Here is a 16,833-nt window from a genome sequence, read left to right as displayed (position 1 = left end):
TACGTGTCCAAGAGAACATCTTGACAGGCAAGACATCACAACCCTTTCTGCTAAAGACAGTAGAGAATGAGGAAGTCCTAAAAGTACTTAATCTGGCTTAGTTCTGCTTTCCGCAGCACCAGCACATACAGATTCAGTAGATAACAATCATCTCCTTTTCCCTTTTTGCACAGACTGCATTAATGGCAATGGTAAAGATTACCGTGGCACAGTAGCAAAAACTGGAAATGGCAGAACTTGTCAAGAGTGGAGTTCTCAGAGCCCTCATAGCCACAAATACTTCACTCCTCTGACTCATCCAAGAGCAGGCCTGGATAAAAATGTAAACATCTTCTACTGCTACTGGAGTTGTTGAACATTGACTCTCTTCTCCATGACTCCTCAGCAAACATTTCACGTTGAGCCTAAGTGTACTTGCAAATCATTATGCTGATAACCCATGCCCATAGCAGTAGTGAAGAGGGAAAGATGCATGTTATAGTACTTAAGATGTTGGTATTTCAAGCGTAGATGTACAACATAGAGCTGATAAGGACTTCCCTTATTTTTGCAAGCACCAGAGCAAAGATTTTTGTTGTCTTTCACCAACTGAGCAGGCTTGTGGCAAACTCTCAGGACTAACCTAATTTGCTCTCACTAATTTCAGTGGAAGAAGTATTAGGGCAATAGCAAACGCCTTATTTCAAAACACTTAGTCATCCTATGTCAAACTTAATTTAAAAAGCACTAGAGTTAGGCTGACTCCTGGTGGATTCAGAAAATGATAGCTGCTTTATCATATTTGTCTGATCTTACAGTTGGTTTTGATATACAGAAAATAATGAATCTTATTGAGAGGGTGGATTTGTTTAGAGGAATTTTGTTTACAAAGTGTTTAACATGCAGTGAGGAAGTGATTGGGGAACATAGTTCAAAGATTCAGGTTAATATCTTTAGAAAACATGCACTTATAGACTTCTTCATAAAGTGGCTAACATTTGCAGTCTTCATTCTTTGTTTTTGTAATTGTTACAGTACTGCAGGAATCCTGATGGAGATGTAAATGGTCTTTGGTGCTTCACAACAGATCCAGAAAAAATATGGGAGTACTGTGAAATCCCGCGCTGCTGTAATTATCCTTAAAGACTTCTCTGTTCATGGCAATCACAAAAAGTTTTAAATTTAGCTACAAACAGCTGGAGTAGGTAGTAACTTTAGATTTCAATGTAGGGCAGTTAGACCAAACCAGATGTCTCTAATATTCAGCCATTTAGATAACCTGGTGTTGAGAATCCTCAATAAGATTTCATAGATTCATAGATTCATGCGTTCTTTATTATCAGAGAAGCTGCTACATGAATTTAAATACCTAATGAAGCTGTGAAAAGATGTCTTTTTTCCCAGGAGTCCTCAAACAAAGGTGAGGATTTCCTTGATATGCATGCTAGTTTTACCATGCACTTTGTGGCAAGACTAGTGCCTTGAGAAATGGCTAATAACATTTCTGTTAGTTTGGAGAACCAGAGATTAAACAAAAATCCTTTTCATAATCCGCTGACATAAATTTTCTTCTGACCTGGATGTAAAAATAATTTGTCCCTAGACAGTTTGCTTTTCTTTTGGGGTAGGGAGTGAATTTGGTCCAAGATATTTTATGCAGATTTCCTTAATTCAGTCTTTCTATTTATTACACTGAGCAGCTGTAGTGTCTGCAGAAAATTCAGCAGCAAAAGATGTCTTAACTTTTGTGGTACCCTAGGAATTGATGCCAGTAATAGCTCTGGTGTACTGATAATGCTACTTAGGTCACAAAGGCTCACTTGCTTTGCTCTTCCCATCTTTGCCTGAATTTTGACAGATGTTTGTGTATCTATATACCTATATACACATATATATGTACACACCCATACATGTGTATATATGTAATGAATGCATACATATGTATAAATATAAAGATAAATACATATGCATAAGTGTTTGTGTGTGTGTGTTTATATATATATATTAAAATATATGTTGGGGATATGGAAAGTCTTTTTCTTCTTCATCTCATGTATTATTTGTACTACTGTAACATCTAGAGGCCAGGACTCTACTCTGACTGTGTAGCAATGCATAATAGTGAAGACTGATCACTCCATTACAAGTATGTAATATTTGTCAAGCTGGCCATCTAGTGTATTCATCTAAGCATTGATAAGTTACAATCATGCACATCAATTTTGCCAACCAGACCTAAGAGCTGCACAGATAAAAGATTACAAAATATTACACAAATAATAGGTACCACATCTTATAAACAAACCTGCTCCCTGGAATTGCTGTGATGGAACTTCACTTCTGAGATCTGATTTCTTATCAAAAGAACTGTGGGATACTAGATTTTTAAATTAAAATGTCAGTCTTACGGTCTGTTGCCTTTGATTACTAATTGTCTCATAGTAAAGCTAACATTTCACATCCATATAAGCATGTAGCTCAGGAAGGCATTACTTGGCTCCTTAAAGAGAATCCAAGCTCAATCTATTGGATTAACAGAAAACAGAATTAGAAGTGTGAGAGCAAAATAGGAAAATTTTGTGACAAGACAGAGACAGAGAGTGAATTTCTTTTATAATTCAGTGATTGGTTTGAACCCAATCAGAGTGTAGCCTGTAAAGTTTAGAAGAATTTAGGAATTCTTATTGTATTGAATTAACCTGGCCAATAAACTTACTTCATTTAGCTCTCTGTTCCCTTCAACTTCCTACTAAAATTTTTCTATTTAGATAGGACTCATTGTAGTTTTACTTATGTTATCTGACCATACCTAAATCTTTGACGCAGCTGATAATTTTTGTCAGGGAACTTGATTTCTTGTCAGGTCAAACATCATGTATTAGCACAGTGTTGAAATGTTCCAGATAATGCAATCCAAACCAACATAAACAGTGAAAATCCAAAGAAGATATAAGAAGCCTCATCTCTTTCTCTTTCCATCAGATTACATTGTGATTGGCATTACAGAAGTAAACCAAAATTCTTCATTGTAGCTTCTTTTTTTCTTAACATTGTAGCTTCTTCTGAGCATGACTGTGGAAAATTCTCAAGGAGAAGTGAGCGGACCTGTGAGCAACACAGCATGTGTGACGCATCTCCAGGGTCTTCGCCTTGGCATGTCAGTCTCAGGACAAGGTAATGATACTCCAGACTGTATCACCATCCCTGAACACCAGGGTTTCACAAGGAACAGGCATTAGAAAGGGATTGGTACAAAACAATGTATATGATTCTGGAGGCTAGGTTTGGTTTCTGTATAAAATACCTTAACATATAAAATTAACTTTTTTCTTTCTTTTTTTGGGGGGGGCATAATGTTCACAGAAAGTTTCTGTTGGGTCTCTAGCACAAAAATTCCCACTTTCTTCTGAATATCTAGAGAGCAAACTTGAACTACAGATACACTTAGATTTACGGAAATGGAGAAGGACTAAGTCTCATAGAAGGTAATGACAGTTAATTGCATTCTGCACTGGGGGGAGTTAAGCCCAGAAATATTCAAATCTAAATTTCTATTGTGTTAGAAGTTATGTGAAGATTATCACTGCTCTGTACAAAAATAAATGCATTTCCACCACCACAGAGTAGTAGAACAGGAGATGAAGAAGTGCTTACAGAAAGGCTAGTGAAAGTTTCTACACAATTGTTGACAATCATTATTATAAATAATATCCCAAGAAAAGTTAAAAGTCTATAGCAAGATCCATGCAATGATCTAGTCCAAGGTAATCCTACAAATAAATAGGATGTAGCATTTTCTTAATTGTTTCTCAGGATAAACCCAGTACGTCACATTTACTTTTATTCCTTTTATTACTTAAATTCCTGAAAGCAAGAGTGGCCTGTCAAAAGAAACATTCTCTTGCAGTTGACATAAGACAATCTCTTAACAGTAAAATATTTGAATGTGGAGCATATTGTTTGTTTGCTAGTTTCTCCCACTGCACACAGCACAGGTGGTATCAAATCGACTGTGCGGTCTTAGATTAATAAGGTTATTGTATTCTCTGTTCTAGTACCAACATGCACCATTGTGCTGGCACTCTGATACATCCACAGTGCATCCTTACTGCAGCTCAATGCTTGCAAGAGTAAGTATCAACTAGAATGAGGGATAGGTATTTCTTGCAGCTGGATGAGAAAATCAATCAGAGGCACAAAATGTAACTGATTGGGCACTTGTTGATCTTGAGGGATGGTTGCTAGGCCTGTGCTGCATCTGCACTATCTCTCCAAGTTAAAGCAAGCAAGCAGTATCTCTAATGTCTGAAGTAAGCAACTGTGTGTCTTGGGGAATCACTTTCTAAGTTAAAACTTTTATACCATTGATGACTGATGGCTGAGAAAGATGAAGTGGCTCTTCCTAAATCCTTCTTCTGAGATGTAAGGATTTTCTGATGGTGCAGTTAATGTCATTGCATTGACATAATTGCATGTCATTCTTGTTTTCACACTCCAGAATGCAGGGATCCAGTTCTTTTTTTCTTTGTGTTTACTACTTTTAGAAGGTGTGATTTGACTGCTTCGTCACCTTCCTCTCACCCATCATTCTTTGGTAGTCTAAGGAGAAATGAATCTCTTTGAGGCTGGATAGAGTAGAAAGAGGACTTCCTTAAGAAATTTCCTGCTGTTCGCTGTATCATCCCAAGCAACACCTTACTTCTTGTCTTTTATTGCCAGCAAGTAGACTTTTCTGCCACTTACATTTAAAAAAATGGAGAGCAAAACAGAGGCTACTTCCTCCATCTGCCCTTTCCAAAGTACACTGAAAAACATCTGTGATGGTATCATCCAGAGAGACCGGCACAGGCTTGATCAGTGTGCCTGGAAGAACTTCATGAGGTTCAACAAAGCAAAGTGCAAGTTCTTGTACCTGGGCCACAGCAACCCCCACTACTAATACTCAGCCATCTTGTAAATTCCAATTCTCTGAAGAAATCAGGAAATTTTATGAGTGACATTCCTGAATACATGTATAGATGTGTAACATTGCCACTGTCATTTCTTCCAGGTCAGTAGAGCCCTCTTCCTACAGGATCTTTCTTGGAATACAGAACCTAAATGCAGAAGAGCCATCCCTGCAAATCCGAAGCGTTCACAAATCACTGAAGGAACCCGGTGGAGCAGACATTGCTCTGCTAAAGCTGAACAGGTACTGTTTCAAGCAAAGCTTTCCATTCTCTCCTTTATTCTGAAGTTGTGAATTATTTTAGCCTGGATTTGTGTGAGAGTATATTATCTTAGGGATCTGCTCAATGGCAAATGCTAGCATCTCTCCTGCTGAAAGACCTCACTGGCAGAACATGTGTGAGCTACCTACACAGCTTAGCAAAGAATCTCAGGAAAGGAGGGATTGCCATGGGGAGTTCCACTTAGCACCTGCTGACTGGAGCTCCACTGAAACAGAAAGTATAGAAATAAATCCAAGTAGAATTCTGCCTGGAGGATCTTCTGAGCTTTGAGAACCAGTTGAAGTTTTGGCTAAGAGGCACCAGGACTTCTTCTGGGAGCAAGTGGAAATGTCCAATTTCCCTGCCAGTGCTGTAGGCCAGGCCACATGCATGTTTCATAAGCATCATAAGCTTGATATATAGGAAAAATTCACGTGCATAATTGTCAATTCCTGAAGTCCACATTTGTGTCTTTCTTAGGCATCTGAGCAGTCTGCTCTGAAATCTGTGCATTCATTTCAATTTTTTTTTTCCTTTAGGAATGATCCCATACGTTTTCTTCTTACTCGTCAGTTTTCCTCTTGATCTTCTGCTCACCACTTAAGTTGAAGAGCATGAAAACTTTGTGTTTGACCTGAGAGGATTTTTCTTTTTTAAAACATCCACCATAATATTTTCAGTTTTAATGAACATAGAACAGTTACTTTCACTTAAATTTCAACTCAGACTCTCTGTTTCTCAGTTAATGACAATCCCACTAATTTCAATTGAGTATAAAGATCTTGTGCTTCATCAGTTCTTTAATTTGCTATTGCTTGTGACTAATTTGTCCATTCCTTCTTCGATTGCATGCTCTGTGCACTTATGCATGCTATAGCACTATCATCAGTTTTGCATCAATAATCGTCACCTGAACACTTCCTGCATGCCATAAATAACAAACGTGTCTGGATAGTGATCCATCATTTTCTATCTTCAGACAACTTTGTCTGAGAGTTGCTGAGGGACTCAACAGCCTAAAGCAAAGACCTCCATATACGATGTCTTCATTCCCTGAATAACTTTCGCAGGTCCCTGTCCATTCCTCATCAAGCTTTATTCCAGTGTTGAGGCTTTGAGGCACTATGCTATGATAAGGAAGAGTTTTATTTTCATATTTATTTTTTTGAAGGAAGTAGGATGTTTGACAGTGTGTGAGATCCAAAGTTGCATCAGCCCTGTAACCAGAAAAAAGATTTTTCTGTAACTTTAGCTATGTCTCCTTATTTAATCCCTTATCATTCATTCCACTTCTTACGAAGTCCCTGGAAATGTTCACAGTCTCTGAGTTACAGAGGACCTGAGAAATCAGGATCACTGCACCTGTAAGAACTGTTACAGTTGGCCTTAAGATTGTGCATGTTCTTTTAACTCTGACTGAGTAACTTGCGATCAGCTCTCTAGCACTGTGCTGCAAATACGCTCACACTGTGTCTTTGCCCACAGATGTATCTCAGAGACTTTCAATTGCTGGTAGGTAACTTTTTTCAGGAGCTGATCAGACACCATTTTATAATCGTCTGTATAGTTTCAAAGTATCATCATCTTCTTTACCTTTCCCCATCTCTCCACCTTCTTGCAGAGCTTACTGAGTTTGAAGGCTGAACAAGTGGATGATCATTTGTCTAAGTATCTGTTTTTTGTTGGTTTGTTTTCCAGTCCTATAACAATTACTGACCATGTAAAACCAGTTTGTTTGCCTGAAACAAGTCTGACGTTGGAAAGAAACTCTGTATGCTTTCTAACTGCCTTTGCAAAAACAAAAGGTAAAGCATATTCAGTGGGACTGAAAATTAAAGGAGATTCTCAAATCTTTTCCTAAAATACATATGCTTTAGTGATCTGGAAAAAAAAAATAAATAAAAAAAATAAAAAAGGAACAAATTTTGCAGAAGATTTAACTAAGTCAGAAATTACCAGGCAACGTTATTCTATTTCTTTCTCACCGTATACACACATTTTGCCTCTCTGAACATGTGAGGAATGCCTTTCCCACCTCATGTGCCAGGCAGTACCTTAGCAATACTTCACTTGTAAAATGAAAAAGCAGAAGTTTCTTAGTGCATGCATTCATGAAATCAAAAGAGAAAAAAATCTCAGCAGAACAGGTTTCTGCCTCTGTGTTTCACCATAATAATCTTTCACATGGGTTGCAATGCTTCTTTCTCCTTCTTGTGTCATTTAGCTATAAAGATGATGCTATGAAAATAGTGCCTAGCAATAATCACTCTATCGGTGGCGTGATTCATCAGCATTACCAATAACACTTTTCTTCAGTGCAGACAGGGTTTTCTTGTTTACCGTGCCACACGGTGGCAGCAGCTTCTTGCGTTCATTTTATTGATCACTGCCACAAGAAAAGGGTACAGTCTAGTTTTCAACAGGCCATTATAACATTTAAGCTATAGCAGAAAGAGGGTCCTGCCATATCATGAAACTAGTTATTGAAAAGAGGAACAGAGCCAGAGCCCCATACCTAAATACAGCGTATTCTAGGAAAATTCAACTGTTTCTCCAATCTGGTAAACACTGCATTAAAATAATTTGAATTCTTTCAAGCCTCAGAGTAAATCCAAGCTGTTTCCCTTGACATAAGCCATAGCTACCACACCATAATGAAAGCCTAAAATAAATGTGATTGTTCTGCATACTAAACATCCGTCTTTATTTTGTAACACTTTACAAGCTGGTTGTTGAGAGGAATGAACTAATTACTAAAAGTGTAAAAACTTTAGTGAGACTCCAGCTCCTGAAGTACCTACGACCAAGCTTGGGACTGATCCTAGCTCTTTCATTGCTCAGGCCTCACTGCACTGTCACAGTGCCTAGGTTGCTATTCATAACTGTTCTATTTTCTTGGTCATTCTCAAAGGTACTGATACAGGCAAAAGATTAAAAGACATTGAATTCCCCATACTTGAGAACAGAATGTGCTGTCGTCCTGGATTTTTCAATGGAAACATAGATAACCTTGAATTTTGTGGTGGATTCACTTTTGTAAGAGTACATCACTGCGAGGTAAGAATAATTTAGCTCTGAGTGTGAGCAGGTTGAATGTAAATTTTTGTTTTCAGTGCTCAGAAGTAGCTTCATCTGTTCAAGGTCTCTGCATGAAATGTGAGGACTGAGGCATACATAGCATCTTTCTTCCCTTACTCTGTCAATCAGAACAACTGCAAAATTGTGTAGGGTAATTTCTTCTTCCTCCACAAAGCATATCCTGATGTATCCCGTACGTACTAGTAGCCCAGCATTGTGAATATTCCATACCAGCAGAAAGTAACCCTGGGATATGCCATTTGGACTTTCCTTTGTTTGTAGAGGCAGAGGGAAACCAGTGAATGTTTCTGGTTCACAGTTGACATTCATTTTTATCATATCACTTCTTTATTTTATTCCCTGATCTAATGTTCAAAGTGTTCCCAGTTTTCAGATTTTCATATTAGATAAGACTTAAAATGTGATTTTCTTTATGGAGGATATTGTATTGGGTACTTTTCAAAACAAAGATGATGATTATTAGGAGGCAGTCAGCAGTCAAATGCTGACCTGTCTGAGCAGGTAGTCAGTGCCACTACAAATGCTACATTCAAGAGTTTGGATGGTGAATTCATTGATATATACACAAATCACTAAGCATACATATTCGTATCCTGCCTTGCCTGGGTTTTAAGAAACATAACCATTACATTCATTTTGTCTGGAATCAGGTAGGCTAGAGAATGGAGAAAACTAAGTACTTCCTTTTGTTGCACAGCCATTCTCATGCTGATCTGGGGATATTCCTACACCCATGATTTGTACTTGGATCTCTCTTCTTCAAGCAAAATGAATGACTGTGTGCTTGGAAGAAAAAAAAAAAATCCTCTTCAAATTTTTGTTAAAAAAAAGGAGAAGAAAACTCTTTCTACAACCCTCGCCTCAGTTATATTCTGAGGCCTTCAGAGTTACCACAGTGTTATTCCTGACAGTATTTTGTTGTTTGCATGTCAAGTGCCTTTACTAGAGGAGTTACCTTATTCTCTTTTCTCATCCCTAGGCTGAAGTTGGAGGACCTCTAGTCTGCCAAAGAAAAGATAGATTTGTCCAATATGGAGTCACTTCTTGGGGACTGGACTGTACCCAGCCATCAAAGCCCACTGGTTTTGTCCAAATTCCTAGCTTTCTGTCTTGGATCAAGAATGTAATGGTTACCCACTGAATCTGGACAGCATTCCAAGCATGGTTTTAGAATAGAAATAATTCATAAGAATCTTAAATAAATATCATTTTTTGCTGAGAATAAGTAGTTACTGCAAAGCAATAACCACGTTGACCAATTATGACTATTTTAGTACTGCGCATGGATCAGTCGGGCACATTGAATGTGGCAGTGACTGTCAGGTTCCTTCTTCAGACATCTCTTATGAGATACAAAGTTCTTTCTGTTCAGACATCCATCATTCTCCTTTGCACACGCAAGTAATTGGCCTATTTCTAGATTCAAGGTCATCCAAAAACCAGTGCAAGAAACTCTCACCCAGACAGGCCTGGACCCATACCTATCACTGGCATCTTTCTCCCCTTCTGCTGCTCTGGAAGCAGGAAGCTAACATCCAAACCCAGCCCCTGTCTTGAGTGAGAAAAATCCTGTCTATACTCTGTCCATGCTGCCAGGAGATGGATGAAGACCTTGTGGGCTTGCTTCTCCCTCAGGCTAATTCCCCGCACTCTCACCAGCCAAGATAAGCTTTGAATTACACTGTTACAACCATTTCAATTTCCTAGGCTATATGTACACATGGAAAAAAACGACTATCACTAAACAACTTTGTGTTGAACCAAAACTTGAAGCATGCCGCAGAAAGAGTTCAGTTTGCTGTCATCCAATGCAACACACTCTCTAGTTGCAGATGTTTTATATGTAACTATAGTTCTTAGCACTTCCCTACATAGCTCTCCTCTTGTAATAGTCCCTACAGTGTTTTTTGAGGTGTATGTTTAAAATGGGCTCAGTAAACTTGTCTACTTTCAGAACCTGCTGAGTGCAGTGCTTCCTTGAGTGCATTAAAGGTTTGCTACTGTCTGGCATATTTTGTCAATTTCCTATGCATTGTTTTTCTGCCAGTAGTGCTAGTCCTTCAAAGAACATTGGCACAAATCCTTGGTAATAACTTCCCAGATATATGAATTGTTCCTGTTTCCCTTGGTGCCTGTAAGCCACTCCTCAGTGCCAGCAGGCATTGCCTAATGAACATCTGAGATATTTTATACCTGTTCTGGTATATGCTGAGCCTCCTGATGGTCTGCCTCCCTAAGCAATACAATTGCTTGCAGAGGTTTTGTACCACCTGCCTGTAATTTGCAGATCACTGCAGCACAGATATGTACATACTCCATTTGAACCCAACAACACTACTGTTTTGAATAAACCAAAGGTTATTGTCCTTGATTTCAAGACCATTTTGCCTGGAAGCTCTCATCAGATTACTTCTTAATACTATTTGGATAGATTTAGGTTGATGTCAGGGTAGTTCTTCATAAACACCCTACAAATATGACAATTTTAATGAGACTAGGCATTACATTTGGAAATAGGGTTTCTTTCCAGAAATCCAAGCAAGTGATTAGTAAATACCTCTACAGGATGCTTTCACACTTTCTTTGCAAAAAAGATAATGTGATACTATAACAATCAGAAAGATCAGTGTGATGGAATGGTGATACAGGAGGTATAATGACAAATGGACTGGCATGACAGAGAGGTATTACAAAACAATAAGTGCTCACCCATCTCCAAAGATCTAGGCTTGCAGGAAAAACTCCACATGGGAAGGATCTCCAACCTGAGATCCTTCCCCAAATGCAATCAGCCCTTAAATGAGGTCTAAGAGAGGTGCAGACAGGCTCCAGCCCTTCTGGTCACACAGCTGAATTGCCTTCACCTGTTCTTTCAGGACTGACCAAGTGCTTTCCCCAGGTGCTCAATCAGCGGTTCAGGCTCTGACTCAACAATTTCCATACAGATATGTTGCAGTCTTTTGGACATGTGGCATGTGTAAGTGGCATATCTTTCAGAAATTCGAGCTAAAACATAATAGGAAATGATAAAGCTGATCAGCACATTTTCCATGCTTTCTAGTGCAAAACTTCCTGATCTTAGTTGAGGAGTCTGGGGAAAAATATATAAAAAAATTTAATGTTACTTCCAGCAAATGCATGCATACTACAAAATCTTTTTTAATTGTTTTGGTCTCTTTTATATGATAGAAGTATACAAAATCCTTTATCATTTGCACAATGTATATTAAAAGGGAACCATAATAGACTATTTATAAAGAGATATTATTGCTAGTTTTAGGCACTGGAATGTAGCTGTGGTTTAGCAGAACATCAGGTATTGCTAGATAATACATCTAAACTTCAGTAAGTGACTTCAGATCTTCACAGGTACAGAGTATAAGATTCTTATGAAGCAAGTAGTTATAAATGCTCATCCTGTTTCAGTGACATTTCTAAACAGCTAATTTTATCACTGGTTCTCAGACATTGAAATCATCAGTAAACGACACAGTACTTCAGGAACCAGTGTATAATATAATGACACAATATAAATGTGTAAGTCCATAGAGAAATACCAAAAGTAAACTTTACAAATGGTAGATATTTGCAGGGGTATTTGGAGGAACTTGAGCAATTGTTGGGTTAAGTGCAAAATCTGTTTCTTCACATTACCAAATTTTCCCAATTATACTCCTGGTTTTTCCTTCTTTTTCTCTTACACATTTCATTTTCAATCAGTCCTAACCCTCATCCAAGGACTCCCAGTAACAGCAAACAAAGCTTAAGCAGAAGTGATGGAGATGAGCTCATCCACAAGGGATTCTGTACTCTGTGTTTGTGTGTATGTCTAGAGCAAGGATGGAATTTGCTTTTAATGTGGCAGCCTCCTTATTTCCTGAAGAACTTCTCTTCCCGCTCCTGGTAGTTTCTGCCTTTAGAAGCCATCTACATTATCCTTTGAGTTTGCTGCACAAAATGCTCTTTGGCTCTGTTACTCAGAGCAATGCATCTCTCAATTATGTTCTGCTTTCCTATGAAAACAAAATAAGAATATCTTACTCTATTTCCCAGCTGGCCATGTATCTATGCCATACTATTACTCTCCGGAGCTCAAATAAGAGCTTTAGCTAACAGATGTTTCCTTCCTTACAGTTGCCTTTTGAGAATTTCCCTTCAAAAAATTAATCTTCCTTTCGATCCTTCCTCAAGCAATTGACATCTAACTGGCTGTTTTCTGTCTCTTCCTTATTCTGATATTTAGGAACACTAGGTCCATCTGAATTTAATACATTGTAACCCATGTTCTGACAATGTTTGCAAATTCATTTGCAGGGGATTTTCTGAGCTTACAGTAAACCCAATTTCAAGGGTCAACTTCTATTTAAAAAGCCTTCTACCATTGTTTACATTTTAACCACTATGCTAACAAAAGTACCCTGACTCTGAAATGAGATCTGATAAACTTCCACACAAGGCCCACCTCTGTGGGCCTCACAGAGGTCAAATAAGCGAGAACAAACACTACAGAATCAAAACTGGGAAAAGATTTAGAGGACGTATGGATCTTATGAGAAAAAGAGAGAAAAAGGGGGAAGACAGAAGTAGACAGATGAATCAACAGTTCACAAAAGCGCATTTTAAACGCAATGCCATGAGAGGTCATAGCGTTGTTACAAAACAGCAGCGAGGAGCATCATTGTGGGAGATGAAACACTTCTCCCATTTTGACATTTTCATGTTGAGAACTCACTCTTATACCAGAATTGACTGCTGACAGTAGCTCCGCGAGCAATTTTCCATGATCAAATCTGTTGAGAGAGATTATATTTCCACAAACGTGGATTATCGTATTTGAAAGGAATGTAAATCCAAGTTTTATTTTCTCAGGAGCAGCTGCAGTGAACTAGATGTGTTTTAAGCAGATTTATGACAATGAGACTGAGAGGAGAACTGTACCTTAGAGTACTTTCTTTACTTCTTCACTCGAGCCTTATCCCAAGACCTCAGTACAATGCAGTTTTGACTTAGATTAGGTGAGACAAGGTCATAGATAGCCTAACTGGTTCTTAGACGGAGCTCATAATTCTATGAACTTTTTGCCTTCAGTTGCAGAAGTCTGAACTCATGACCCAGGACGGTCCATTCAAGCCTGTTTTCCTCATCCAGCATTCAACTCCTCCCTGCCTCAGGCAAGTCACTAGCATATTTGATTTAAGCTGTTTTGAAGCTCCACCAGTGACCTAACATGCACGAGAAACCATGAAATGGTGCTGCAGTGCAACTTTTCCAAGGCAAAGGCCACCTGGGTAATGCAGAGTAGGGCTGATGTTGAAATCAGGATAATATATAGATGAACAAAGTCTGGCAACCTCACAGGATGAGTTTAAGCATACACTATGAGGTTAAATGTCTGGGAAAGAAAAATGGCTATTCACAGATCTTAAACAAAAAGTAATAACATCCACCACTGAACCAAGATGAACTCTTACTCCTAAATTAACAACGAAGAAAAGAAAGAAAAAGAAAAGAAAATCCTAAAGTAAAATTAAACTATCTTTCAGAGCTAACTGACTCTGATAAGATTATTTGGATCTGATAAGAGTGCTTTTCCTGAGATTAAGTGGAAGGTGGTCTTCATGCATCAGTACAAGTGTGAATGGCTAAAATTGGCATTGAGACTCTAGTACTGGGAAAAAGAAAAATTCTGCCTGGACTAATAATTTCCTATGCTTTCCAACAATATTGTTCTTGTTTATTCTCTAGCAAAGAGAGACCTAACAACTTAAGAACAAAAACATGCCCCACAAAATAGGAGAGGGTGCCTTCACATTTCCCAGCATCCAATACAAATGACTGAATCTGATTTGGTAATATATCCAATTCAAGGTTGTTTGAACATTGTGCCACTCCGTGGCAAAGGGGGATCAGCATGGGAGAATCATTAACTTAATCTACCTGCACTGTTTGTTTGATGCCTCTTCAACCCAGTGCAAGTCGATAAAAACTTTGTGCACTGACAGACAACTTTCAGCGCCCGCCAGGTGGGCCAAAATGGGAATTAGCAAAGCCACTTTGCTCCTTTTCTTGCTCAGCTCAGGTAAGAGTCTTTTTTCTTCTGCTTGTGTGGGTGAGATAGGGGCCAAACACTTTAAAGCTTCACGTTGTGCAAGTGGGTCACCAAATCCATATCACCAATTACATGGACAATGGGCAAGAGTTGCTGGAGAGCAAAGTTAGAGCTGTGATTGCTCTGGTGTTTGCTGCAGACACTAGAAAAATATTAGCCTTGGTTTCTGCATGGCTACCCAAATGGCCAGCACTTGCCAGTATGCCAAATGGCCAGAAATGGGGACACATTAAACAAGTAGGCTGCTAAAAAGACATGAGTATCTCTAGTTTCAGCCATGTTTTTATCCTAAGATCATTGGTTGTCTTTTTCCCTTCTGTAATTGATGAGTATTGTGATATATATTTTGGTTCTTTATTAAGTATACTACAAGTAGAATCACACACAAAAATAAAGTGAGATGGAGGAAAGTTCCTTCACACACTGTAGTTTCAATATTTTTCACTGCCACAGTCTTAACAGGAAATTTTTCATTCTATGTGATAGAGCGCTTCAATCAATGATGTGATTTGTGCCCTATCTTATTTCAGGTATTATCTATAACTACACAGTGTGCAATAAATGCAACTAGAATATACTCCCAAGTATGCCAGTATATGCCAAAGAGAAAGGAACAATAGAAAACAGTAACATTTTTCTTACGTGAATGGAAAATATGCAGTAGGTCACGGAAAAATATATTAGTTGATTTTAGCAACTAGAAATGCTATAGACAAGCCCCAACCTAACATTAAATAATATCAAGAATTTGCTAATAATGAACATTCATTTAAATTCTGATTTCTAAGCTATGTTTTTGTAGAACAGCCTCACTCAGATCAGAGACCTCTCAATTAATTAGGAATGTATAAGAAGGAGGAAAAAAATAGCACTTGGACTTCTGTCTCAATACTCTGCTTTTGCTTGCAAATTCTTCAATTTGCTGTAAATATTTGCATTTCTGAAAAAGGCAGTAATACATATTTTTAACAATGAAAAATTCCACAGACACTGGAAAAAGGGTAGTAAGAAAATATATCACATTTCTATTCTGATTGCGTGTACCCTATTGCTTTCTTAAAGCATTATATATGGCCATGTAATTATAACAGAAAGTCATGACCCAAATCAATATTTTTAAAAATAACACCATAATTACAATTAATAATTACATTTTTATATAATTAATTATAATTAATAATTGTCAAGATGTCAAAACATGGCAGAATTAATGTTGCAGAGAAGCATAGTTGGAATTCTTGAATTTCTTGAGCATTGCAACATATGACTACTTTAAACCCAGTTAGATTTTTCTTTCACAATTGGCTACATCTTAATGTCATTGTTGGTTTGAAACATCTAGGATAATAAGTGAGCCTGACGCATGAATTTTATTGTATCATTTTCCACTTTAACTTCATTTTACTTTTAATCATGCTTTCCTTTGATGCATAATGTTAGTCAACCTTTAAAGGCAGTATCTTCAGTAGCACACATGCAGAAAAAAAAGACATTCAGTAACATTTCTGAGTTTGCAGTGGTATGAAAGAAAGTTGTTTGTCAGAGCTAGATGGTTTTTAAGGTCTATTCCAACATAGGTCACTCAATGAATCTAAGTATAGTCTGGCTCTTGGGTCCAATTTATCAGCTATCCATTGTAGACATAAAATGATCATAAAGGACAATCAGAGAGTCACAGGTGTTGCAAGTGATCTCTGGAGATCATCTAGTCCAACCCCCTGCTACAGCAGGTTCCCTAGGTTTGCTAGTCAACTGCAGCCTGAACTAGCACTCAGGTGAAGACATTTAGCTGTACCAAGAGGTACATGAGTCTGTTTCATACTACAGAAGTTTAGCTCAGAAAAGGGAGAAATAGTTGCCTAAAAGACATTTTCTCAGTTTAAAAAAATAATTGAAGCCCTGGGAAGTTCCCTACTCAGAGGCTGTAGGCTAGAGCAAAATCGAACTGCCTTCTTTCTGTTGCCACTGGGCAACGGCTCAGAAAAAAAATGAGTCCAAGAAGATGAAGAAAGACCTTCTCTTCGGTGTGTTTGCACACAAGAGCAGGAAGCTGAGATATGCATGATTCACACCCTGTCTGCCTTTAATTCAGCAACTGCATAAATCAGAACACAAAACAGCACGCAGAGCAGGACTAGGATGTGTTGCAAAGACCACGAGTCACTTGCCTGTTTGAGGTTGAAATCGAAGAGAATGGACAAATCCCAGAGCCAAATCAGTTTATCAGTAAAGTCATAGGCTCGTCGGATAAAGAAACTGTAAAAATCACAGGACTCTTGCAACACTGTAACACCGCTGCCAGAAATCATGAAAGTCATGGTTCTATGATCAGTATCTAAGCATTCAGAAATAACATTAATGTAAGAGGAGAAAAAAAAAAAAAAACCCACCAAATGAGAGGATTCAAGAGGATTGTACTTCAGCATATATATATAT

The 16,833-nt window shown here is 38.1% G+C and overlaps 1 protein-coding gene across 1 annotated transcript in view; it reads left to right on the top strand.

Moving 5' to 3' along the window:
* PLG (plasminogen) overlaps positions 1-16,833 on the top strand; it is a 47,549-nt gene that overhangs the window by 12,091 nt on the left and 18,625 nt on the right. The window contains exons 12-21 of the mRNA XM_052678234.1: positions 174-322; positions 1,015-1,108; positions 3,036-3,153; positions 4,035-4,109; positions 5,030-5,170; positions 6,888-6,994; positions 8,101-8,246; positions 9,268-9,426; positions 13,377-13,459; positions 14,171-14,367. Of these exons, the coding sequence (XP_052534194.1) occupies positions 174-322; positions 1,015-1,108; positions 3,036-3,153; positions 4,035-4,109; positions 5,030-5,170; positions 6,888-6,994; positions 8,101-8,246; positions 9,268-9,426; positions 13,377-13,459; positions 14,171-14,367 (1,269 nt within the window). The remainder of the gene's footprint in view (positions 1-173; positions 323-1,014; positions 1,109-3,035; positions 3,154-4,034; positions 4,110-5,029; positions 5,171-6,887; positions 6,995-8,100; positions 8,247-9,267; positions 9,427-13,376; positions 13,460-14,170; positions 14,368-16,833) is intronic.

Source organism: Tympanuchus pallidicinctus, unplaced genomic scaffold, assembly GCF_026119805.1.
Source record: "Tympanuchus pallidicinctus isolate F22 unplaced genomic scaffold, pur_lepc_1.0 scaffold1, whole genome shotgun sequence".
NCBI lineage: Eukaryota > Metazoa > Chordata > Aves > Galliformes > Phasianidae > Tympanuchus > Tympanuchus pallidicinctus.
Note: the sequence above shows the minus strand (reverse complement) of the source record. Positions and strands in the feature narration are given on the sequence as shown.